This window comes from Mugil cephalus, chromosome 10 (genome assembly GCF_022458985.1).
Source record: "Mugil cephalus isolate CIBA_MC_2020 chromosome 10, CIBA_Mcephalus_1.1, whole genome shotgun sequence".
Classification (NCBI taxonomy): domain Eukaryota; kingdom Metazoa; phylum Chordata; class Actinopteri; order Mugiliformes; family Mugilidae; genus Mugil; species Mugil cephalus.
The window spans coordinates 17,121,389-17,145,258 of NC_061779.1; the positions used below are offsets into that span (position 1 = coordinate 17,121,389).

Consider the following 23,870-nt stretch of genomic DNA (forward strand, 5'->3'; position numbering starts at 1 on the left):
ACTGATAATGACTTTTTTTTCTACAGCCAATTAACTTTCCTGTATCTGCTGCGGCAACTAATAAAACCGCAATTAAGCCGCAGGATCGTGCGTTATTTTTTTACACTGCTGGTCAAGTTGCCTCCGTAAAGGTTCAAAATAACAGCAGTGGAAATGGATTCTGACTTTGGGGAGGGGTTTCCTTGTGAGGTGGGTGGGAAGTTCCACAGAGCTGCGAGCTCAAAAACACTTCACCGTCTTTACGCACGGGGCGGTCCTTTCATTCACCCAAGTTGGGGGGTGTGGGCCAAAGACAATCAAAGATGTTTGAGTTTCCATGCGCAGTGACCAGGGAGGTAGAGCGCAGAGCGTTATTACCCCTCCTCCAGGTCCAATCCCTCCGGCCTCCACACTGCGGGGGTTTTTTAAGTCACATTTGATCAAAAGAAGACTCCCGTTTCCGTTTAAAAGGAGGCACTGGCCATGCGATGCGATTTGCTTCTGCCGGAGGAAAGCAGGAAAAACTAGATAAGACCTGTTGGCGATGATGAATTACTCGAAGGCGCAAATGGTGAGTGTCGACGACTCTTTGGTGGCGCTCCCACTCGTGTTCGTTACAGTAACAAAGCAAGTGACGATTGATGTGGACGCGGGGGGCATTTGCACGTTCACGGTGGTGTTTTAAGTGTAGCTTCTGAACGTTTCAAAGGTAACACAAGGTTGAGATGTGCATTTATCGGCTGTTTAACAAAAAGTTCATTTTTTTCCCGTACAAGACCAAAGAAGCCAGTGAAATAACCTACTCATAAGTTCTTCCATGTTGGAGCGGCTATTAACAAATCTAGGCAAATGAATGAATTATGTTGAAAGATGTTTGTATAATATAACTACTTTGCTCTAGTCTGAATTGATTTATTGTTTCTCTATCACTGCTTCAAACCAACACACTTTTTCCACCTTAAATGCGCCCTCAGGGGCCGCCTCAGACTGCCCTTTAAGTTTAAACTTCTCCTCAACCCTAATCCAAAAATAAATACGCACAACTTTGTTCAGACAATACACCAGCTGTTTAAACAACAACTTCACTTTACCTCTCTGTCGAATTCATTTTCTGTTTGTTTTCTGCGGAAAATTAAAATGAAATCACTCAATCGCACGGTTTATAGTGAAGTAGAATGTTTCAGTGTATCTCTACGTCTTTGGTGATTTGTGTGCGTGTTGTTTCTTTTTTTTTTCCACAGTCAAGCTTATCAGAGGAGGGAAGTTCGGCCGGCTGTCCTCAGTCCAGTCCTGCTGGTGTGAAGAAGCTGGAGGCGGTGATGGAGCAGCTGCAGAGGCAGCAGGAAGCTAAAATGGAGATGAACCTTCAGCAGAAGCATCTCCTTCAAGCTCAGCTCCTGTTCGCTCAACAGGCGGCGGCGGCGAGGGCCTCCGCCTCCAAGCTGGACTCGGCTCTGTTCGGGAAAGCGGACGCGCAGGCTTACCAGGCGGTCCAGCAAGCTCTGAGCAGCCACCTGAGCAGAATGGATCCAGAAGAGGAGGACGAAGACTCTGACGAGGAGGAGCGGGAGATGTTGGAGAACAATGGCGCGGAGGACGAGGAAGATGAAGAGGAAGAGGAGGAGGAGGAGATGAATGGGTCTCATCATGAGACGAAAAAGCCTGGACTCCAGCAGGTTTCACACTTCCCCTTTCAGCCTTACCCCACGTCTCCATCAGCTGCTGTGGAGCAAATGTCTAAATCTCCACCTACAGCAGTAAAACAAGAGCATGAGGAGAAGAGCCTGATGTCTCCTGTGGGTCAACACACCTTCACGTCGCCAAATGGCTTCGCCGACTGGGGCTATGATGAAGCTTCATTGAAACAGGTATGTAAGGTTTGATTTCTAACTCAAAGGCTGTATTTTGTTTCTTCCGTCATCTTAGGTTATGTGCAAATCCACCATGACCTTTTGTAATGATTCTGACACAGATTTACGGGCGTCCGCGCGGTGCCTCCTCCTCACAGAGGAAAAAGCAAACGTCCGTGACAGTCCTCTGGAGCATATGAGTGTTCTGCCTCTTATTAATTAATTGCTGACTTCTTCCTGCTGGGAGTCGGGCTCGCCGCTGCCTGGTTTTCCTCCTGTTTTCTCACACTGGGAGGAAGGAGCGTGTCCCTTTTGGCAAGATGCCCAAACTTGATAGTATTTAATTACTGGCCAGACTTTTCCTCCAGCCATCCTTCATCACACGTCTCACACTCTAGGGGACAAAAAAAAACAAAACACCGAACCCTTTCGTGCCACCGGTCAAGCTAATTGGTCTTGGCTGCAGTCCAACCCAATTCTTCAGCGAAGCCAATTCGGAGGATTGGGTTAAAATGAGACCAGAGGCTTGAAGAACTAGCTTGTGGTGTATATTTATGGACGTGATTGGCTTCAGAGGTTAACTATTATAATCCTCCACCCGCCAGCCTCCGTTTAAACATGAATGAATGTAGTCGGAAAGAACGAAACCAAACCTGGCGTTTTTTATAATGTTCTGCTTATAAGGATCGAGGCCCTCCTTATGGATTTGTTTGCGTCTTTATGGAGGCCAATCTGATTGGTTCCTCCGTGTGCATGTTTCCCTTGAAAAGCACCATGTCAATACAATACATTATGATTAATGAGGGTGGGGGGACAGCTGGGTTAGTGCCTCCCAGCATGCAAACAGCTGCCCATAAAGTTACCACTACTTACAGTAGTTTCACTGGAGCTGAATGGGCCATTGGTATGGTTATCAGAGGTTTTACACACCTCTTGTTTATCATTAAAGAGGTATTTTTTTCCTGCTTTTCTTTCTCCGCTTTGTCTTTATTTATCGGACACGTGGCTGCACCTCACACGTTCAAGATAATGTGCAAAAAAAAAAAAGTTGAATATTCTTTAAATCTTCACGAGCTTGCAACACCTGGGTGCCGGCCTTACTGTAGCTCTCCGGGTAGCTTTGCATAATTTAACCGTTGCCTGGCAACGCTAAATGGCAGCTTCATTCCACGGCGCGTAATCAATACATTTTATGGCCACTGCAGCGAGAGTGTTTCCTTTTCTCGGGCTGCCTCACAGAACCTGGAGCACTGAAGGACATTTGTTTTTTAACTAAAGCGCGGTTTTTGGTTATCAGAGAATGTTGAGGAAATAACTGTGTGTGTGTGTGTGAGAGAGAAATGATTTGGTATTATTAAAACAAATGCACGTGCTGTGTTTTTGTAGATTTTGTAAACTCCTGGGTTGCGTGACGTATTTAACACTAACATTTAACCGTGAAATTTAAATGCAGGTAACTGCACACAAAGATAAAATTTTTTTTTTTCCCTTTAAAAAAAAAAAAAAAAAAAGTAAAAGTTTGATACTAGAGTCTCATCTGTGTCTTGTTGAATAAGTTTAGTGTTTCCTCCTCCTGCAGCGCCTTTAGCCTTTTCTTTTGTCTGATTCGTCAAGCAAACATCCCTGAAGGTCTTGACAAGCTCTTCAGGCCTCGCCTTGCTGGGCAGCCATTGTTCACTGGCTGTGTGCGGCCACTGTAAGCCTTTAAATGTGGCATGTGCAGCAATAAAGAGCCCCTGTTCATCCAAGTTCACTGCACAGCATGGGGTCACATACATTATCTTGACTTGCGGGTGTAATTCAGGGCCCAATAATTTAATTTGAATTAAAAATCCCCTCCCCCCTGCCATTGCATTGAAATTTAGAAAGGGTTAGGTTGTCACTTTTGCCCTGCGGGAGCCACTGAATCGATTTGATGAAGCTTATTATAATAGGTACTTTGTTACCATAACATGATATTCTAATGTCAGATTTATTTCTTAAATGCTTAAAAAGGAGATTTCTAGATTTGCTTTGTATGCGTATATGCATCAACCTGATAATGACTTGAATTTAAATATATAAAATCCCATAAAAGCTCGTAAAAAGCAGCCTGTTTAGCAAAACAATAGAAACCTTTTCCTGACCTACATACTGAATACTATCAGGATTCCCAGGCTTGGATGTGTGAAAGCTCTGTGAGCAATTAACTGAAAGCTCTTTGTTAATAGATCCACAGTAGGTCTCACTTGCTCATCAATAAGGGGGGGGTGGGGGGGTTTATTTCAATTCGATGGTGAAAAGACTGAGATGTTTATCTGCCTCCAATAGACTTTCTGCAGGAAGAGTAGGAATACTTCATTAGAAGCTTCAAGCTGAAGCCATTAGACGTGTCAACAGCTCTGCTGCGATGGGGAGCAAGCTGTGTGTTGAGTGGATACATTCAATAACCAGTTTAACCACTGAAAACTGAGAATCGCAAAGTAGTCGTCTGCAGGAAAGAGGGATTCCATTACAGCGATTCACAGACGAGGGAACATCTCCAAGGCGTGGCTTATTTACTTACTTCACTTTAAGGGCCTGTGATGTAAAATAATAAATAAATCATTTTGAAACTACATTTCCTGATAGGAATGATATCTAATCTTTACTTTGCAGTAATGCTGGCTATAGACAAATGATTAAATAAATTTTGCTAAAAGTACCATGTAGGGTTAGAACAACCATTTATATATTAGTTTTACCTAACAAGCTAAATGTAAAAGATGAAAGAGTTGAAAGGGTTCACTGCAAGATAGCGATAAATAGTCAGAATATCTAACGCGAAGTACTAATATAAATAAATGGTGACGTGTGCAGCTTCTCTCTCTACACAAAGTAGTACAGTAGTACACTTGCAAATCAGCTTAGACACTCATCTCCTAGTGTGTACACGCTGATACAATGATAAATGACGTCCAGGTTGAAAGCGCTTCGTAAATAAACTCCGATAGTTTTGTGCTAACAAAAGACCGCCCCTGTGTTAATGCTTTTGTGGAGCGGTCCATTATGTGCCAGCTTTAGCAGTCTGAGTTGTGTTTTCCTATAAACACAAGGACAGTTGGCCAGAAGCCAAATGGTGAGTTTGCAAGGAATGAAATGTCTTTGTTGATAACACCTGAATGATCAACATGGGTTTGAAGTGAAAAGAAAAGTGCCGATAGTCACAACCAACGAGGGAAGGAATTGTGAGAAAAGAAAAAGAGACATGATGTCCATTCTTCTTATAATATTTGAAGTATTTAATCTTGTCAGACTGAAAAAAAACAAAAAAAACAAGTGTTTGCTTTATATGTTGATACAATACACAAGCGCTAACCTCCCCAAATGTTGACTACAAACCAGTAACGGGCAATTTATAAACTGCGATGAGGCAACCAGACATGAGATGAAGGATGCGTAAGATCAGAAGGTTTTAAAGAAGAAAACAACCGTAATCGCGTGAACCGAAAAGGGACCATTCAACTTTCATTTTCATACTCGTGTTGTCATGCGGCTCCCGGTGCGTTAGCGAGACAATGACGTCTCAGCAGGCCTTTCCGCACAGTTGCACAAGCGCTGCCCTCGACTGACATTTTTAACCTTTAACTGTCGTGCTGAGGAGGAGGCGGAGGCTGGGTGAAGGAGGAATAACATGTCACTTTTAGCCACCTCAAGAGCACGCTTCGTTTCACCGCGCTCCCTTTCACACAGCCGAAACCTCTTTTGCTGTGTTGTGTACACAACAATAATGTAAAAACATGTAGTAATGTACACAAAGCACAGCAGCACCAGCAGATGTTTACAGTGACCGCCTGTTTACTGCAAACACGGCAGGGTTAGCAACTGAGAGGGGGGAATACAAAGCCCAGAGCACTTCAGCAAAATGTCACAATTATTTTTAATTTTTTTTAATTTTATTTATCTTTGTATAGTGTCACAGGAATGATCATAACTGATGTGCAGCAGCCAGTTGGACATTACTACTACTGAAGTAGTATAGTTGGTTGACAACCTGTTGAGCACCATCTCTTTCTGCTTGTGGGTTTATTTACAGAGAGGAAGTGCCATTTGGGTGGAGGACAACGATGGAGGAAAAATAAAAGGAGAGCCATCAAGGGACTTCGCCAAGGTCAGCAGATTTTGTAGACATGCAGCACGTAAAGCTGATTTGTAAAATGCCTGAAACCATTACGGACTGAACTGAGCGTTCGCTGACGTTTTCTTTTCTCAACTTGCAGCTTTATGAGCTGGACAACGACCCGCAGAGGAAGGAGTTTCTGGATCAGCTCTTTGTCTTTATGCAGAAACGAGGTAAGATCCAGGCCCCTCTGGCTCCGTACACTTCACAAACACAAGTCTTTGGTGGCTTTTTCTTTGTCCAAAAAAAAAAAAGATAGTGATGCTCTGGAGGCCTCACTAATATAAGCCTGTGATTTTCAAATGACTTATTAAGTAAGAAAAGCACAGCAGGTGTGGTTGATATTTAACTTCTGCTGCGAGCAACAAGAATTTAGAGACAGATTTATTGGTGCTAGTCACAATCTCTTCAGTATTATATTAAACCCAATGCTCATCTATTGATCCAAACCGTAAATGATTAAAGGGTAAAAATGTGGGATAAATAATAATATTTGGTTGCTGTGATCTGATTTCCTTTTGCACACGGCACAACCAGTGTTTCCCGGATCGATTCAAACCTGAGAAGTTATATTGTATTATCTATTTACAGAGTAAAATGGTAACGGGCTTTATTTGCATGCCAGTAATAAAGAGTTACCATGGTTGTCTTTTAGTTTTGCAGCGTAAACCTACATTATACACCACATATTTTTCACATCCCGCCATGGAAATCGGAGACTTTAAAAATTATTATATCAACTTAAATTCAAATGTGCTCCAGGCAGTCTACTCTGACCTAGAGGTGCCGTGTTTACTCCCGTATCTTCCAGACAACCGTGCAGATTAGTTTGGTCCAATTAAAATAAATCCTAGCGCAAGTGAAGGAGATGCAGCAGGACATCGTCTGCCATCTTTCCTCATGCTTCGTCATGTCCAAATCTCTGTCTGTGGCATGTGTTCATCTTAAGCCCGCCGTAATCTTATTGCTACGACTGTATGTTAGCCTCCTTCATTAATTGGCTTTTCACCAAATCAGGATGGAAGGGTGAGCTGTCAATCCTGGGACTGGCAGACGCTGCACACTCTGAAATCCCACCTACCCTTTGCGTGCAAATCGATGCAGCAGCAAACCTGCTGTTGTGGAATAATCTCCTTCCCCCATCCATTCGAAATAACCTTCATTGGACAAGTCTATCCGTACAGATTATACATGCTAAGCCACATTACCTGACATTAACCCCAGGCCATCAGGTGTGTTAATTGGAGTTTATTCTTTCCTCCCTTGCACAGTGTCTCTGTTTAATAGAGAATTAACAGGAGCGGTCTAGTTTTGTAATTATCTCTAACAAAAGAACGGACCGTGCTACATTGCGCTTACGTTTATGCTTTTATTTATCCAGGAACTCCTGTGAACCGAATCCCCATCATGGCCAAACAGGTGCTGGACTTGTACAGGCTTTACAAGCTCGTGACGGAGAAGGGAGGCCTGGTGGAGGTTATTAACAAGAAGATCTGGAGGGAGATCACCAAAGGCCTCAACCTGCCCACGTCCATCACCAGTGCCGCCTTCACCCTCCGCACACAGTAGGTTGCCCTACACACCGTTGGTGGTAAAGCTGACGGCTGTTAGAATAAAATGCAATGTTTTGAGAAATTTCGTGAAGCCATGAAGGCTCACATCTGCCGCGCTAGGCTAAGTATGTACTTAGTGTTCTGTCTTTAACTGGCTCCAAACACAGTGGGTGTATCATGAGACGTGAACGTCCAGAAAACCCCCTGTGCCCCATTCATGTCCACGTCTACAGCAGCAGCGGCGAGCGCAGCTGTGAATGGGGAAACTGAGGCTTTCTGTCCCGTAGTGTCTGGAGGGCCACACCTGGTTCCTCTCCATGGATGTTTAGCGCCGAGCCACTTATTTCAATATTCAAAACTGATATTCTAATGCAAGACCATTGAGCGTCACTATTGGACGTCAGTGGTCATGGATGTGCTGCAGTGAGTGGAGCTGTTTCAGGCTCTTCTTCATAAATCACTGGTCCATCGTGAAAAAAAAAATAGGGCTCAAATACCTCAAGTAAATGTTTGCATATCTTGAGTCAGCACAGGCACAGACCAAAACCATTGACAAAGAACTTCTCCCCCTCACGTCTTTTACATAATATTGAAATCAGATGTTAGATTCATTTCTCGATCTTAAAATCTCCCCTGTTAACAGTCCACGGTGGGCTGTGTGTCATAGTCTCTCCTTCAAAAATAATACATACCTGTAGCAGGAATGTGCCTTTAGTGAGTGTTGTCATTATAAAACTAATTCAAATTTCATTATGTAATGTCTTTGTGTGTTGTGGAGGTAAACTTAGCAGAGGACAGCCAGGCCGGCAAATTGGACGGGTGACATGTCAATCAATATTTTAAGACAAAGTAAAGAGGTTTTAAAACCTAACAACAAATTTTGAAATCGGGTTAAGATAATGCCTTAATAAGATCAGGTAATCCTTTAATTTATCCCACACATTTGAGGATAAACTCCACGGATGTTGTGCTCCCTAATCCCAAACTTGCAAACACCGCATCACATTAATTAGATTACTGTGCCAAATCCGGGAGCATTGAATGCAGCGCCCCACGTGATCTAATGGGAGGAAAACAAAACAGAGACGATGCAATGACCGGCTGGGTGAAATCTAGGATAAGTTGACCTCAGAGATCTAATGAGATGCATCTGTGGATTTCTTTTTTGTCTCATTCAAAAGTAAAGAGTCACACAGGATGTGGAAGATCTTTCTAGGAGAGCGGAGCAAGACTTACATTTACTAGATGTTTCTAAAATGTTAAGATTTCACTAAGAAATCCACAAAGTTCCTCAGTAAATGTACATCATTCTTTCTGTTTTTAAGTACATGAACACCGTCATTGACTAGAATAGTATATGGGTTTTTAAAAACGAATTCATGAGTTTGACTGACTCGCATCCAACGTTTCCTTGTAGATACATGAAGTATCTGTACCCGTTTGAGTGTGAGAAGAAAGGCCTGAGCTCTCCAGGCGAGCTGCAGGCCGCCATCGACAGCAACCGCAGGGAGGGCCGACGTCCCAGCTACACCAGCAGCCTGTACCGCTACTCTCCCTCCCCGAGCTCGGCTCCGCACGCACTCGTGTCCTCGCCCACAATGCAGAATACGCCGGGCGCACACAACGGCCTGAATTCATCCGCTAGTCCAAACCTAAAGAGAAGCGCAGGTATGCCAGTGTTTATGTGTTCGTGTGCCTCCAAGTATTATTCTTTCACAATCAGTTTTCTCTATTAGCGAGAAGAATTTTATCGTTGAACTCTTTTTGACTCACGTTGATCTACCTTAACCCGGCCTCAACTTTCTGCAAGGCATCATAGCATACATGTTACTCCTCGGGGTTTAAATCTCCCTGCACAATTATCATAATATGCTTATTTTGCTCATTTCAGCTTTATATCATGAAGGTTCGCCATTTTATTTTAACAGAAAGTCTAATTTTCTTGAACTCTATTGCTCTGTGCCCTTCTGAATCCATTATATATTTGATTTTCTTTTCCCAATCAGATGAGATTCCCACCCCTGTAATTCCCAGGCTGCCCATGGCCCTGACCCTGGGGCAGCAGCAGCAGCAGCACCAGCACCAGCAGCTGGCACAAGCTGCCACATTAGAGCACCTTCGAGAGAGGCTGGAGCGAGGAGCGGGTGGAGCTGCGGCAGACGGCCCGGAGAAGAAAATGATGCGGCTGGCGGAGGAGCAGCAGCGCCTCATGCAGCAGGCCCTCCAGCAAAACTTCCTGGCTATGGCCTCTCATTTTAACCCCATGAACCTCAAACTCAACAATGGGCACGGTGAGCTGCTGTCACGGGGTGTTAAGGGATGCTCATTAACCGCTAAATGCAGGCCGGTCCGTTAATGGAAACTTGTGATTGTCTCTTGCAGAAAACAAACAGGATTTGTCGCTGAGTGTCTCTACTAATGGACCAGCCAGCATCAGCGTATCTGTGGAGGTCAATGGCACCGTTTACTCCGGTGAGTCTTGGAAGTTTTTGTGTTTTGTTTGTTGCAAGACCTTCATTTGTAAGTGCACATTGTACAGAGTTCTTTTGTTTAATTTAACATAGTGTAAGATGCCTTTGCGATGACTAAACTTTTTCGTTTCATTTCCTCCTCTTCTGGTTTCTGTGCTGTAGGAACGCTGTTTGCCCAGAAGTCGGCTCCCCCCGTGTCTTCACAGACCGTAACCCAGGCAGGAACAAGCGCTTTCAGTGCCCTCTCCTCCTCACACAGTCCCTCCTCCTCGTCTTCCACCTCCTCAAAGGGACCAAATTAGGTTGCACTGGCTTTCAATCTGTTCCGAGCAAAACGATGACACGACATACCTCACATACCTCTCTCTTCTCAGACGAGAACTGTGGTGAACTACTGGGAGGAGCAGGAGGCTAGCCACTTTCTTCCTGAGCATTGTCTTTCTGTTACTTGGACAGCATGATGTTCTTGAAACTGTTGTTCACATTTCACCTTGAATCTTCCACACTGACTGTAGTGTAGTTTCAGATCGGTTTACCTTAGTGCCTGTTAGAAGACTTTCTCTGACGTAGTCACATTCTTGTCTGAAGGCCTTTTCCCAAGGCTCGTTTAAGTGTCTTTAGAGCAGAATATCGCGTGCGTGAGAATCAGTGCTATGCCAGTGTTGGTGTCGGCTACATTTATATCTAATTATCAAACGGTTCAGTAACTGCCTTTTCACATAGCCATGAGTAGAACAATGTGGTTCCCAAAGTGCAGTTAACGAAGACCAAAAAGCCTTAGCTCGGTGTGATGGCTCCTGTCTGCAACCGTTTGCTGAAGTCATTCTGCATCCCTCTTGTTAAATATTTGGTTTATACTTTTCAGTGGCAGCTTTCACATCATCTGATTCCACAGAAACGCTGCAGGTTTTTTTTAAGAATCCAATTTAAACGACAAGAAACTGGATACGGGTTGTATGGAATCTTTAATATTGGGCTTTATTTTACTTCTATATTTAATCTTATGGCTTTGCCTTGAAACTACGCATCTGTTTCATGTCAGCTGTGAACCTCAAGGCAGAATGTGAGAGACAACATGTGCTATATTGTATACAACTTTTACCTCAACCGACTTCCCGCGTTGGAAAGTTTCTTCTGACTAATTTCTCAGGAATGTCCCTCTGTTATACTATATCTCATAATATATTGCTGTTATATTTGTATAAATGCAGAGAATGTATCGTTAGTGACCTCAAGCTTTGGACAAGTGAACACTGAAACAGTGCTACCTCACTCTTCTAGATAAATATGCAATATTCGAAGCAGCATGTGTTCCTTTAGCCACCTGCTGAAACAAACTGTATGTGGACAATCAAGTGGAAATATCATTGAAAACAAATACCACTGTGAACTAGACAACTGGAAAAATAAGTTGACTTTCGAGTCTGTTCTGGTCTTTGGATAACGTATTCTTGGATATGTAGCCATAAGGAATAAAACAATCTTGTGTGCTGTGGAAAAAGTGTTGTCTTCGTCTATCCTAACTTTTACATATTATAGCATAATCTTTTTATAGTTGTGTTTAGGTTTGTACTTTGAACTTCTACTCCACTATATTACCTTTTCCTTTATTGCATTTTTACTCCGTTTTAGTTATGAGCCAAGATTATACACAGAAAATGACACACTGTGATACACAATATATACAAAGGTTTCAGTTGGCTCCATCTTGACCAACTACATACAACCAGGGCATTGGTAATAATGATCCAGTAATAAAGTTAAGTGTAACACTGCTTCAGAAGTTCTTTTACTCTTGAGGAGAAGTAGATTAACTTCTTGTTATTTACACCACATCATCGGGATTTTTGCATCTATTATTATTTTTGCAGCGTTGTTCATTTTTCTTCATTGAAGGGTCTCGACAGCTCCTCAGCCAAAGAAAGGCACGAACGAGACAGAAAATAATACAGGAGTGAGCGACCAGATGGGGGTAGCATTTCCTTAACTGTAGACTCACACACACACACACACACACACACACACAGTATTTTATAATCAGTTTGACATCTCAGTTTTTCTTATCTTTAACCTGTAACCCAGACTAGGGAACAATTAGGTTTTTAATTGTTACATAAGCCAATTTTAGGCATTTTCCTTTTTTAACATGATGTGTCACATTAATTCTACGTCAACTGCGCACATACAGAAGAAAGCACAGAAAAAAGTCTCTACTGAGCTTTAATTCCTTAACTCTGTACAGTACTAATGGAGATAAGAGCTTGTGGTCAGGGGATGAGGGCAGGATTTACTGTTGCGTTGCCTATCCCATAATGACAATGCTGGATTGGCATCTGGAACGCTGAAGAAGAAAGATGCTACACAGTTATCATGAGCTGTATGACTCCGCCCACATGTCCCCATCCTCCGGGGACGAACGCCACAAGTCACTCTGTAGACGGGAGGATCACTATCCATGGATGAGGACTGGAATATACTGTGTGTGGATGATTAACCAGTTTTGACGAGGGAAATTGATCTAGAGCCCCAACGAACTGCTCAACAATAACTGAAACCTGTGGACGTCCTCCAGTGAACAGTGGCTATGGTTGATCCTCTGAGGGAGGCAGGTGCTCCGAGACTGAAAGCCAAAATGCAGTTGCAGAAGTCAGGAAAACTGTCTTCTTTCGTGGAAAGTCTGGGCTCCAACTCATGGATGTTTTAAATTAGAGAAACCTTCAGGAGACTGTTGGCGCCATGCCTTACCACGATGAGGAGTACCCAGGCCAGCCTCTCTGGCAGTCTGTGCTGCTCTTCTGCTGCAAGGGTATGATCGAGGGCATCATGGTCATCCTCTTCTTCTGGCTCCTGGTGCAGGTCCTCTTCACTAAACAGTTAGAAGGTATGGTCTGAACCCAAAGGTTCACATATTTCATGCTGAAAAATTGTGCACATACATATGTTAAATCATCCTTCCTGTCAATACAAAATTCTTAAAGTGTTGTTAGTACAATATTCGCAATATAATCACATGCTATTCATAAACAGCTGAAGCCTCAATTTGTAACAAATGTTTGGCATAACAGTGATGTTGTAACCCATCTTTTCAGTCATAATAGGAAAAGATCTCTTCATGACCAGTATTGACAGAAGGAATTATTTGTTTTTCTCATGGTACTCTTGTTTTAAGATCGGAACCAATTATTCATTAGTAGTAGTACACTGTGGTTCTCAACCACCCAGGTCAAAAGAGTACATGAATACTGTTATGTAATCCAGAGGTGAGGGGGGGCCTGAGGGGGAATTACAACAAACCTCTGCCCTCTGAGTGATGTTATCATTCTCTCTTGTGTCTGCAGTTCATCTCCAGGTTCTTCTTCTGGTTGGGTTGATCACCTTTTGTCTGTGCTTGTTCCTGGGATGTATTCTGTGTTGGAGAAGGAATAACATTTGTCCCGCGAAAGATAAAGGCCCTTCGACCTCAGCACAAGGTCCTGCTGACCCCGTGACCTACGCCCAGAGCCCAGCTCCCTCAGCAGCAACGACAGCAACCTCCCGGCAGCAGTATGAGGAAGTAGACAGCGATATGCTGGAGTATCCCTCCACGTTCACCAGCCCTGCCCCCTCCGAGGGGGAATTTACATCTCTGCCATTTTCTACTCAAACTCAAACGTCCTCCGAACAGAAGGAGTCTTATTTTTCCCTGCGTCGCCTCAGCACTCCGCTTCTAACGTCACCTCTTTATAAACCCATAGACCACGACCAGGCTTCCTTGCCTGCATTTTCCAAACTGGGACTGTTGTCCAAAACATGCAAGGCCCTACAGAGACGGTGCTCACTGGCCCCGACTGGGGGTAGTGCATCGTACAATGAGCACAGTAGGCTCACCGGTGCCAGAGCTGCATCCTGTTCCACGAATGAAGGACCAATCCCATTGGCTCCACTGAGCTATGGCACCAGTGCAAGCTGCATGAAGCCACTATCACCTAAACCTCGCTTGCATTTCACCATGGCCTTCTCTGCAGAGCAGCAAACCTTGGCAGTCACTGTCCTCAACCTCACTGAGATGCCTCACAGACTGGAGGATGTATCCGTGATGGGCAGCCTGCCACCTCTCTACCCCTGTCCTATACAAGCCACTGTCCAGCACAGCTGCTGTCAAGAGGCCCAAAGCCTGGTGTTGCTTTGGAAGGTCAGCTCTGTGATGGAGCTCCAAAGGTGTGCACTGAGAATAGTCGTGTACGCGCGGGAATCAGAGAGCATAAGAGGCGCCGCTCTGGGCGAACTGGAGATCGAATGCGGGGGAAGAGACTGGAGACCAGAGAATCCATTTCACTTCACAAAAGAGCTCCGATTGAACAAATGGGAAACTAAAAAGGTAGGTGTCCGTGTTTAAAACTCATCAATTTATTCTTACAATATAACCATGAAGCTCCTTTTAACAAAACCTTTGAACATTTTCACCATGGAAACACACCAATAACGAGTTTCTGAGCTCCATATACTGGATAACATGCAATGAACCTGAAGGGATTTAGCCATATTCATCATCAGGTTTTTGTTTTGTATAGTGATGTTTGTACTGTATTAGGTTTTACTGTGTAGTACAAATCAAAAGCTGCATGTTGCATGTTGATTGAGATTCTGGACTTTTCCCCTTTGACTAGGATCTGATCTTCCAGGATTCCCCGGCGAGTAAGGGGCTTAGCTGTCCTCCACAGATCTTCATTATGCTTCAGTATCAGACTCTGCCACACCGGGTCAAAGCCACGGTCCTCAGAACCGACAACCTAGACAATCTCGTTCCCACGCCAGGAGCTGCAGGTAAAGCGACAGGTCGCCACCACTTTATTTAGACGAAACAGGAATTTATTTTGAGACTCCTGCGAGGACATCACGCACAGATACGTTATGTAAGCGTGTGTGGGCAGAACTACGTTTTTGTCTTTCAGGGGCGTAATTCCCTATGTTTGCTTTTAATGTTTAGAGGATTAAATGATGTCTTACAGAATTCGAATGCAGCAGGAGATCATCCCCCTTTTTAATGACATTGTGGTTTAATCCTTCACTGTTCACAATCCTCAGGAAATGTTCCAATCTCCACTGGAAGTCTGATCTGACAGATCTAGTCTTTGTTTGCATTAGCCTGTAAGGGCATTATTTTCTATTTCAGACAAGCACATGCCGTACACAGATCCGGATTTTATTTTTGCTATCTGTTTCATGTACAATATGTTGTGTAAGCATTACTTGGATAATCTCTTTCTATTTAACTATCTGCTCATGAATATGGATGAATAGAAGGAGACTGACTTATTCATGACCCACCCTTTGCTAATTCTGCTTAGGATGTTAGTCATATACATATATCCATTACAATCTAACAATGTTCATGTATCTGTATGCAGAATACCAGGTGGTGATCAATCTGCACCATGGGGGAGTTTTGATCAGCAGCAGAGAAACTAAAGGAAGACTGTGCACCGTGTGGAACACTTCATTTCTGTTTGACCTGCCTCCAGGAGACATCAGCCAGCTGCCACTCATGCTTGAGTTCATAATCATGCAGGTAAAGATTTGCTTGCATTATATGTATTACTTAAGTAGGTCTAATTATAATTCACCGCCCCTTCTCTTTTCCCCCCGTGACAGAGCCCGACCCTCTCTGAAGCTAAAGTTGTTGGTCGAGTCCTGATCGGAGAGGGGGCTGCCGACGCAGGACGTGCCCACTGGAGGGACATGTGCGGCCTCCAGGTGGAGCAGGCACGCTGGCACACCATTCAACCAGAACCACTGTAGAGCTCAGACATGCAGTGGACAAAGCGTACTGTTGGGGGGGTGAAAAAAGGAGCAGACGGAGCTGACGTTTATGGGACGACGGTTTTTAATGACACTGCATTTACAATTTCAAACGGACGAATCTCTGAGCATTCAAACACTCATGGCCTTACTACTACATATGAGTGACTAAATTCTTATATGCGAAGCGTGCAAAATGATGTTTGGGGCAACAAAATGTGAGTTCAGAGTTAATGGGTTTAACGTTGAGCAGTTCTAAATGAAGAGTAAGACTTTCTAAATGGATTTAATACAGTTTTGGAGAACTTCTCTGTATCGTCTTCCAACTACTTGGTCTCTATTTCACTTAAAAAAAGGAAAAAACACAGAGGTAGCCTAAGTTATTTGTGATACGTATCTAGAATTGTTGAACATTTCATCAAGCATTCAGTTCTGGTAACCACATTACTGAGTAACACGTTATACGGATGCACTTTACATACCCTCGTGTGTATTTGTAAAGACGCAGTGTTTTGAAGATAAATACTTTTCAATCAATGATGTCAATGATGTGAGAAACCATGTCATATAAATAAAACACAATTTTGCCTGAGGTAGCTTAGGGGTAATTATTACAATTTGAGGTATAAATGTTAATTTTGTTTTACTTTTTTCATACACAATGATTTCTTGTTAGACTGACGTACAAACACATCACCAGCAGTTTTAGCTACAAGGTCAGAGAATTAGTCCTAAGAATGAATAGGCTGTGAAGTAGTAAGCACGCTGCAGACCGTTACAGCTCCCAGTGATCACTGCTGCAATTGTGTGTCCTTGCATAAATTACTTTATTTAACCCATCCTTCCTCTTCATCTTCATCTGGGCTGCAGATATCTACAACCTCAGCCAGGAATATCCCATCAGGATAGAGGGGAGGCGTCCGTCTCCACTGTAGGTCACACTCGTCTGAACAGACAGAAGACTGGTCTGGTTCTTTTTCTGCAGCGTCAAGGTCTTGGTTTGGCTGCATGAACCTTAAATCATCATCTTAATCAAAAGGAAAAAAAAACATAATCAGAACAAAGTTCAGATTTTGAATTTTTTCATCATGACAATGAGAGGAAGCAAACAAAGACCAAGAGGGCAAATAAATTCCATTCAGGGACTCGTGCAGCAATTATCAGTGTTGTTAATTCATGTCGGGGTGGGCATTTTATCGGAGCGGGCCAAGATCGAGGTATATATTTACTGAAGAATACTTTCCAACACAACTCACTACACCCACATTTCTACGCTACTGATTACACAGGTTCGAGGTCGACTTCACCTTGCAGCGGACTGTCATTTTTTGCCCTCAGACTGACGATTTCTGCATTCAAAGTCGACATCTGGCAGAGGAGAGAACAGTTTAAGGTCTTCATTCATTTGTTGCTGAATGCTGCAGGTCTCCTTCTGCCCCACATTTCCTGTAATACTTTTTTGAACTCATTTTGGTTTATTTTTTTTAAGAAAAAATGACTTTCTCACTCAGTAGTAGCAGTCACAACCCAAAAACAGCACAAGTTCAAATACTGCACTAAGTTTAAAAATATTACAATAAGAACATAAAATTACAGTATATTTACTATACCTGGATGTTACTGACTGCTAGCTACTGGTTTTCTGTCATTAGACCAACAGTATAAAACAGTGACATACTCTAACTCACTCCTATCCTCTTATGGTGGAGTCAGATGTGCTCCGGCTGAGCGCTTCACTCCTCAGATTCATATCCGATTATTTACCAACTAGGAAGACTCATATTTGAGATTATAGCTGAAATGCGTTTAAGCGGTCGTGCGGCCAGACTGGCACCCCTCCCTACATACTGGATGCTCTTTGATTAAAGCAGAAGCTGGGATTAGTGCCGTCTGCACATGTGTATAATATACTGTATGAACTGAAGGTGGGGGGGTGGCTCTTTTAGTTTCATGAATGTAATCTGTGCACCGCGATTACTCTGCTAATGATATTAAGATGAATCCTTTGCAGGTGCTGCTGCGTACTTTTGAAACTTTCGAGCGTGCGGACAAACAAAAATAATCTTTTAAGTAGTGTGGAAGAGTTTCTGTTGATGTTTTGCTCTTGACAGAAGGACAGAGAGGGACAACATGTGGACAACCTGGACACATGATGTATGCTTGTGGTGGACTTGAAGTAAAGTTTCTTCAGTTTTATCATTTATAACCTGGTGTTTCTGGTTGGGGGCGTGTTCCTCAGCATGGATCTCCTCTATTGTCTCACTCACCTCCTCCTCTCCTGGCATGTCGCTGCTCTCCTCATCTTCCTCGACCACTGGCGTCAAACCAGAGACGCGCTGCCAGTTTCTCCACTCAACCGGAGCCTAACAAAGATTAAAACACGACATCGCATGGATGTCAGTAACGGCCACTGTCAGCGTTTGTTGTCCAGGATTCTGAATGAGACTTCTTACCCTTACAGCTTTAGATGATGGAGTCCGGTTTTGAACCACTGCTGCTGCTGATGTGTTGTCGACCTTTCCTGCCCCCTTTTCTCCTCGCTCCTTAAACAAACTCTTCAACTACAGGGAAAGTAACACATTTTACATTCAACTGGGCTTGATACCGGACAAGACTAGCAACACTAGCATCCATATCAGGTGGAAATTAGCCTCAGCTTTAAGCTAACATGCTGACGGTCCAGTGATGTCAAACATACAGTCCGTGGGCCAAACCCAGCCCACCAGAAGATCCAATCAGGCCCACTGGATGAATTTGTAAAGTGCAAACAGCAGCACAACAAAAATAACATAAAGAGACATTACAGTGCCTGTCTTAGTTGAACATGTTTGCATACAAACATGGCTGATAGATAAATGCTGTTACTGGTTCTATTGGACAGATTTAGAAAGGATTTTTGACTTGATTTCTGTCTGAAATAAAAGTAAATGTTACCACAACTGGTCTAGAGCATGAATGTCTACTCAGACATTCATGACAAACCATGAAATCTACAAAAAAAGTGTGATGATGATTATCAAGCCAGTATTTGTTGAGATGTTTCAGTAAGAATTTCAACATTGTACTTGCAGACCGACACTGACATCCCTAGAAGCCTGTTGCCTCTGCATATGTTGGCGTCATTGTAGATTACCTGCTCAGTGACCATTCTCCTTTGCTGCTCTGCGTCTACATTTGCTGGACAGACAGTTTTATCCCTCCCGCCTTCAACAGATGGCGTCTCCTCTTTAACCTGTGAACAGGTTGTGAGCCACGTATTACAGCACATTCACCAACGCACCAGGCTTTGCAGACGCTGGATTCATGAAGTTTACCGGACAAAGCTGCCTCAGGGTTCGAAGCTTTTCGACTGCCAGCATTTTCTCCCGCTGCAGCTGGTCTGTCTGCCTCCTGCTCTCTGAAAACGTATTTCTCAGGGCTCAATCAAACAATCCCAATCAAAGCAACTTTTTTTTTAACTAAATCTTTTCAAAGACAGGCCATCATACCATCTAGCTGAAGTCTCAGTGAGTCAGGGACAGAGAAGTCTGGTTGTAGGCGTTTATCATCGCGATGGTCTCCTGAGACCTTTTTCATGAGCTTCCATGAAAAACAGAGACGATAAAGAAATTAGCTGGTCATATCCCCTCTCAACAAACCTGCTGGATCACAGATTGTTGGATATGAATTATGTACCATGCTGTAGTGCTTGTACCTTGAACTCCAGGGCAGAAATTTTGTTTTGAGCTTCAGTCTTGTCCAGCTCTCTCAGCCTCTGTAGACTCTTTAAAGCATGTTCACTAACACAGTGAGGGCAGATACCTGTTAAACACTTGATTTACAGCTGTTAAAACAATTTGTCTTTCGTCAATTTCTAGAAAACCTACCTGTCCCTCAGTTCCTTCTCTCTTTCCACAAGCTTTTGCTTTAGTCTTTCAACCTCGCTGCTTTGTACACAAACCTATTAATAAAAAAAGGTAATTGTCAATAACACAAGCACAGAATGCTTACTTATTTTCCAGTAAGGTGTTGGAAATCACTTCCCTTAGAGAACAACATCGTGTTACCTGAGGAGAATTACTTTGGGGGATTTTGGTGTCGGATGGCTGCTCCCATAACAAAGAGGATTCTGATAAGCTGATGAGCGGAGAGTATGATGAAGTGGCAGATCACAGAATTTCATTTCCTGACATTGCAATTTGAAAATGAAAATCTCATCTAAGTCCACTCACTCTGTCGCTGTCTGTTTGTCCTGGGTCTGCACAGCTTCACTGCCCCCTTGTGCTTAAAGAGTAAAACAGCAGTTATTTTGTGGAGTTGGGTAACTGTACTCGAACGGCAGCCTTGTTGCCACCAGTATATAGTCACCTTTATCTTTGTGCCCATATCTGTGCCTGCTCCTTTCCATCTCCAGATCCTGTTTGCATGCGTCAAGCTCAGCTCTCAGTGAGTCAGATTCCCTCTGTGTGATTTGAAGGTGAAGACACATAACCCATACATGTAGATACTACATCGTCAATAATCGGTTCATCTGCACACTTCAAATACATACCTACATCAAACTACATTAATTCACAATAGTAGCATTGCACATTAATTAAATAAGACATAATTGGAAAAACCTTTTAGTCTAAGTCTCTTGAACTATATCTGGAGTCAAAATGAATTGTAAAAGGTTAGTCGTACTTCATTCCTGGAGCTGTTCCTCTTGAATTCTTCCAACTCCTCTCGTGTGGACTGCAGGGTCAAAGCCACCTTTTGCCATTTTTCAGTCCAGTGTGAGGCCACCGCTTTTAGTTCCTCAATGCTCTGGACTCTGGCCTCATCTTGTTTACGGTACTCTTCCTCCTGCAGGCGTAGCAGGTTTTCCCTCTCAAGGACCTCAGCCTCCAAACACAGATACTGATCCCGCAGTTTCTGATTTTCTAATTCCAAAACTTCCACAGATTCCCTTGAATAAAAGAAGCGGGGGGCGTCGGTGAAGGGAAATGTACCACACTGTGTAGATCATTGAAATAATAATCACCTTCAAATGTTTAAGAATGTGTATCGTCACCCGATCATCACCTCACCTTTCTTTCGTCTCTGCTGGCTCACCGTCATTAATTTTACTCAGCAGTTCTTCTTTTTCTCTGATTAGCTGAGAGCACCGTGTCTCTAGATGGGCGACATGTTTGGTCTTCAGGACTTTCTCCTCTGTTAGCTCCTTCAGCTGACATTCTGATATCTCCAGCCTCTTCCTGATCGTTTCAAGATCTCCTCTCAGCTTTTCATTCACCTGGCGCAATGACACAGGGAAACTTTAAAGCTGCAGCGTGTAGGAATATGTGTTGTACTGTGATTATACACTAACGAGTACCCTAACAGTACTACATTCAATTTCAATTCATGAAGCTCTCAAATCCAACACACTAGGCCTTTATACAAGAAACCTAATAAAAAAATCATAAATAAAAAAACAATTAAGATCCAATTAAAGTTTCCACCTCTCTAAGAGCCTCTGCGTTATCCTCCGTCAGAACAGCCTCCTGCACCTGGTTGTTGTTATGAGAGTCTGCATTCGCCAGATAGAGATCACAGACCTCTGAACAATGATGAGTCCTCTCCAGCTCCTCTGCCCTTTGGAGAAGATCTGCTTTCTCCTGTGCAATAACACATACATTTATTGCCTCGGACGCTGTAGCTCATTACATGGCTAAAGCCAACATACACATTATACCTGGATCAGGTGATCTTTGTCCGTCATGGCCCCCGTCAGTTTGGCCTGCAGATCTTTTATGTTTTCTTCCAACTTTAACACTTGAGTCGACAAGACTGCCCTTTCCTGAGCAGAACAAGGAAGGAGGAACGTTTTAACAGCGAAGAGTAGCCATGATGGAAAGACTGAATCCAAGGCTAATTAAACTAACCAGGCACGACTGGCTGATCTTGTTGTTAGCTTCACACAGCTGACCCTGAACTTCAGAGTGATTCTGCACGGTGTGGCTGATCCTCTCGTTCATCTCCTCGATTTGATTCAACAGCCTCTTCTGTGTCTAGGTTTGCGGAGACGGAGTACACACATGGAAGAAGATGGAAACAGCAGCACAACAGGCATCTGTGGTTTCAAGTGTAAATGTTTAAACTCACTTCTTTTGAAGACTGCAGATGTTGGAGGGCCTTGTTTCGCTCTTCTTCCTGCTTCTTTGCCCTTGATTCAGCCTCTTTCAGAGCTTCTCTGAGTTCATAGAGCTCTGAGTCAAACACCAACTTCTCCTGAATTTAGAACGTGTGTAAAAAAAAAACAAGTAGAATCCCACAGTAATTAATCATTTAAAACACATATCTTTTAGTTATAATATAGAAGCTTACTCACCTGCTCGTTAAACTCTTCCTGACTCACTGGTGAAGTACTACTGAGCGAGCCAGGAGCTTTTTCGGTTGGCTGATCGTTACTTCCTCTGTCCAAAGCAGACTTCATTTGCAGCAGGTCTTTCTCCAGCTTTAGGACCCTTGTAAGTGAATTTCAAATGAGGAATTTTAGTTGTTTCTTAAATGATTCAGATTTACCATACCCCCTTTTTTTGTTACTCGTACTTTTCATGGAGCTCCCCACGCTGTTGCCTCTTTTCAAACTGGGGTAATTCAGCTGCCTCCTTCCCCTGCTCAAGAGTGCTCATTGAATCTGATAGCTGCTGTGTGACACACCAGTAAATAGTGAGAGGATGCAGTGTACAACTCAAAACAAACCAAAACCACAAAAAAGGAGAAAGACAAATGCAAAAAGTCAACGAACTAAACATAGCAATCATAGGTTAAATTTAGACGTTCCTGAAATCAACTTCCTCTAAAAACCCTGACCTTATGCTTCATGTCAAGCAGATGTGCAGCAGTGATGTTGTAGCTCAGCTGTGTGTTCCTGGCTCTCAGTCGGTCCAGCTGAGTGTCTAGACGCTCATGGGCATCCTGCAGCCAGTGCACCGCTTCCGCTTCCCTAAAACTACCTCCAGCTCGGGCAGCCTTTAATTCAGAGCCTGATGGAGAAAAGGACCGCGTGCCATTCCCAGCCGTCAGATGGGACAGCGATTGCCACCTCTTAAGACCCGGGTCTTTCTGTCTGAAGCCACCAGTGCTGCTGGCGTTGTCCATAAACACAAATATCAGTTAGAATGTCCTGCCTATAAAATAAATATTACTTTGGTAATTTAGATTTTCCCATCACCTTGTGTTGACTTTGGACAGAAACCCTGCTCCAGACACGGTCGCCATTCCACACCATGCTGAGGTCTGTGAAAAACAAAACAAAACATGATTTTAAAATGACTACCACCCTATAAACAAAGTTTAAATAAAAAAATAATAAAAACTCTGGACCTTACCTGGGCTGTAAAGTGAGACTTGGTATCCCACATGTCAAGATCCGTGAGAGAAAACGGACTTGAACTCCCGCATGAAGGGCTAAACATCCTGGAGTGTCTTCTTAGATCCGAGCTATCACTTTCCTATCTCCCTGTATGGGAGAGGCTACAGCCCTCATCTGCCTACGTGTCTGCCCAAATGACGAGCATAGATTTTCACACAAAGGTGACAGCTTGAGGCGTGTGGCTATTCTTGGATCATGTGTCTTGATATTTCCACTGCTTGCTTAATGGTCAACAACTAGTTTTAACACAGCAGGGTTACTGGAGTGTTTCTGAATTTGTTATGACACCATGTTCTATTTCTAAATAAAAGTACGCTGAAGTATTTTAGTGAGAGGTAAGAATACAACTGCACTAAATCACAGTTTTTTTCTTACAGTACCTTGCAGCAGAAGCCCTCTCCTGTCCGCTGACAATGATCACCTGCTCAGCTTGCCAGCCTCACACCGCTGTGATCACGTACAACCCTTGAACGGAGTGCCATGGTAACCTATGTACACAAGCAGCAGTTGGGTGAGTGTGGCCAACACTCCTGAGATATTCTCCACATGATCTCACTCAGCCTGCCGACTGGCTTGTTGATAGAGTTGTTAAGGAGCATCTCTCAAACAGTGATGATAATGCACATAGCCTTCCTCTGATTCATTATGTATGCCAGTAAATGTGTCATGATTGACTATGATCATCTAAAGACACAGACAGACAGTGAAAGATATTTTTTG

At 43.3% G+C, this 23,870-nt stretch overlaps 3 protein-coding genes across 3 annotated transcripts; 2 read left to right on the forward strand and 1 right to left on the reverse strand.

Moving 5' to 3' along the window:
* The first annotated feature begins 294 nt into the window (after window positions 1–294).
* On the forward strand, window positions 295–11,766 carry LOC125014335 (AT-rich interactive domain-containing protein 3B-like). Its single transcript, XM_047595314.1, has 9 exons — window positions 295–550; window positions 1,221–1,847; window positions 5,884–5,958; window positions 6,068–6,140; window positions 7,349–7,532; window positions 8,938–9,188; window positions 9,527–9,811; window positions 9,903–9,992; window positions 10,154–11,766. Exons 1-9 carry the CDS (start codon window positions 524–526, stop codon window positions 10,291–10,293), a joined length of 1,752 nt encoding a protein of 583 aa, XP_047451270.1. The 5' UTR covers window positions 295–523; the 3' UTR covers window positions 10,294–11,766.
* Window positions 11,767–12,346: 580 nt separating this feature from the next.
* Window positions 12,347–16,767, forward strand: syt18b (synaptotagmin XVIIIb). The gene is made up of 5 exons (XM_047595440.1): window positions 12,347–12,872; window positions 13,330–14,348; window positions 14,638–14,794; window positions 15,379–15,539; window positions 15,623–16,767. The coding sequence occupies exons 1-5, from the start codon at window positions 12,728–12,730 to the stop codon at window positions 15,767–15,769; spliced, it is 1,629 nt and encodes a 542-aa protein (XP_047451396.1). The 5' UTR covers window positions 12,347–12,727; the 3' UTR covers window positions 15,770–16,767.
* On the reverse strand, window positions 15,837–23,580 carry LOC125014414 (myosin-2 heavy chain-like). Its single transcript, XM_047595439.1, has 22 exons — window positions 23,107–23,580; window positions 22,950–23,014; window positions 22,589–22,862; window positions 22,325–22,419; window positions 22,104–22,239; window positions 21,878–22,003; window positions 21,658–21,783; window positions 21,468–21,572; window positions 21,235–21,390; window positions 20,821–21,026; window positions 20,435–20,699; window positions 20,117–20,210; window positions 19,981–20,032; window positions 19,816–19,885; window positions 19,636–19,709; window positions 19,464–19,548; window positions 19,258–19,348; window positions 19,084–19,166; window positions 18,903–19,001; window positions 18,223–18,330; window positions 18,037–18,132; window positions 15,837–16,796 (listed from the first exon to the last, which is right to left on the reverse strand). The coding sequence occupies exons 1-22, from the start codon at window positions 23,191–23,193 to the stop codon at window positions 16,785–16,787; spliced, it is 2,505 nt and encodes an 834-aa protein (XP_047451395.1). The 5' UTR covers window positions 23,194–23,580; the 3' UTR covers window positions 15,837–16,784.
* Window positions 23,581–23,870: the final 290 nt, after the last annotated feature.